Genomic DNA, 1,891 nt, shown 5'->3' with positions numbered 1-1,891 from the left:
TAGTTGTGTCACACTGTTTGGTAAGTCTATAATCCCACATGTCTGACTTCAGTGTCATCTACAATTGTCATAGTCATGGAAATAAAGAAAACTCTGCGAGTGAGAAGGTGCGGCCAAACTTTCGGTCTGTACTGTATATATTGTATATTGTAGTGTGTATCACTGTGCAGTTTCTCAGGGGGTTCACATATTTATTGTAGGATTTCTTCACTCACCTCTGGAAGTATTTACAGGCTGCTCGGATCCTCCAATATATTTGGGGGTGCCCAGCAGGGGCAGGGGGGCAGGTCCGGGGGGGTAAGAACTGGTATTTTTTCTGTTTTTTCCAGTGAGAGAGAAGGAAGAGGATGGTGAGGAGGAAGGAGGCGGCCAAGGGGAGGAGCCAGAAGTGACCCATGACCTGGGGAGAAGGAGGAAGAGTCAGAGGTACAACCTAACATGCATACCTCCCAACCTTCTAAGAACATGCACTATGCGCGGTGCAGCAGATTTATCTCCACCCATTTCTACATTGACTCCGCCCATTCTCATTCCATTTTTCTTTGTGCCCCCACAGTATAATGTTTCCCTCCAATTGCCACACAGTATGAAGTCCCTCTCCTTGTGCCACAGTTTAAAAAGGGGGCAAATGGGAAGGGGGACGTTAAACTGGGTCAGCTGGAGGGGGACATTAAACAGTGGGGGTAGTTGGAGGAGGACATTAAACTGAGGGCAACTAGAGGCAGACATGTTGCCTCCTAGTTTAATGTCTCCATCCAGTAACCCCCATTGTTTCTTATCCCCCCTCATCTGCCCCTAATTTCATGTCCCCCCCTCAATCTGTCCCCATAGCTTAACATAAAAACCCTGCTCCTCCCCTCTCCTCTGCTCCTCCCCTCTCCCCTGCTCTCCTCCCCTCTCCTCTGCTCCTCCCCTCTTCTCGCTCCCTGCTCTTCCCCTCTTCTTACTCAGCTGCTCCTCCCCCTCTCCTCCTCCCCTCTCCTCCTCCCCTCTCCCCTGCTCCTCCCCTCTCCTTACTCAGCTGCTCCTCCCCTCTTCTCGCTCCCTGCTCATCCCCTCTCCTCTGCTCCTCCCCTCTCCTCTTCTCCTCCCCTCTCCTCTTCTCCTCCCCTCTCCTCTGCTTCTCCCCTCTCCTCTGCTAATTCCCTCTCCTCTTCTCCTCCCCTCTCCCCTGCTCCTCCCCTCTCCCCTGCTCCTCCCCTCTCCTCTGCTCCTCCCCTCTCCTCTTCTCCTCCCCTCTCCTCTGCTAATCCCCTCTCCTCTTTCCCTCTACTCTTCTCTTCTCCTCTCCTCTGCTCCTCCCCTCTTTTCTTCTCCTCCCCTCTCCTCACTCCCCACCCCTCTGCCTGCAGTCTCAGTCCCGGAGTGTTCTTGAAGCTGTAGGTGCGATGTGAGTGACGTCATCCCATCATATCTACAAGTCCGGGGGCCGGAGCACACAGGGATGCAGCAGGAGATGCTTCGGTCACCAGAGTCATCTGGACACAGATGAGTTGAATATGGGACAGACCTTCTGCCGACCAGGACCTCAGGGCACAACCCAGAATCTGAGACTGTCCTGCAGAATCCGGGACGGTTGGGAGGTGTGTAACAAGCTGAGGAACCTGCGATATTGTATCAACTGTTGACATCTATATCTTGCAGATTATTACACCACTGACCTCCCTACAGACCTGCAGAACATCGCTCCTCTACCTCCTGATACATAGCGATATATTCTGCAGATTATTACACCACTGACCTCTCTATATATATGCAGAACATCACTCCTCTACCTCCTGATGCATAGCGATATATTCTGCAGATTATTACACCACTGACCTCTCTCTATATATGCAGAACATCACTCCTCTACCTCCTGATACATAGCGATATATTCTGCAGATTATTA

At 51.6% G+C, this 1,891-nt stretch overlaps 1 protein-coding gene across 1 annotated transcript in view; it reads right to left on the bottom strand.

Annotated features, from left to right (window-relative positions):
- RHPN1 (rhophilin Rho GTPase binding protein 1) overlaps window positions 1-1,631 on the bottom strand; it is a 41,625-nt gene extending 39,994 nt beyond the window's left edge. The window contains exon 1 of the mRNA XM_075271936.1: window positions 1,470-1,631. Within this exon, the coding sequence (XP_075128037.1) occupies window positions 1,470-1,631 (162 nt within the window). The remainder of the gene's footprint in view (window positions 1-1,469) is intronic.
- Between the last annotated feature and the right edge of the window lie 260 nt (window positions 1,632-1,891).

This window comes from Leptodactylus fuscus, chromosome 4 (assembly GCF_031893055.1).
Source record: "Leptodactylus fuscus isolate aLepFus1 chromosome 4, aLepFus1.hap2, whole genome shotgun sequence".
In the NCBI taxonomy this organism is placed as follows: domain Eukaryota; kingdom Metazoa; phylum Chordata; class Amphibia; order Anura; family Leptodactylidae; genus Leptodactylus; species Leptodactylus fuscus.
The sequence above is the reverse complement of the archived record's forward strand: the minus strand, read 5'-3'. Positions and strand labels throughout refer to the sequence as shown.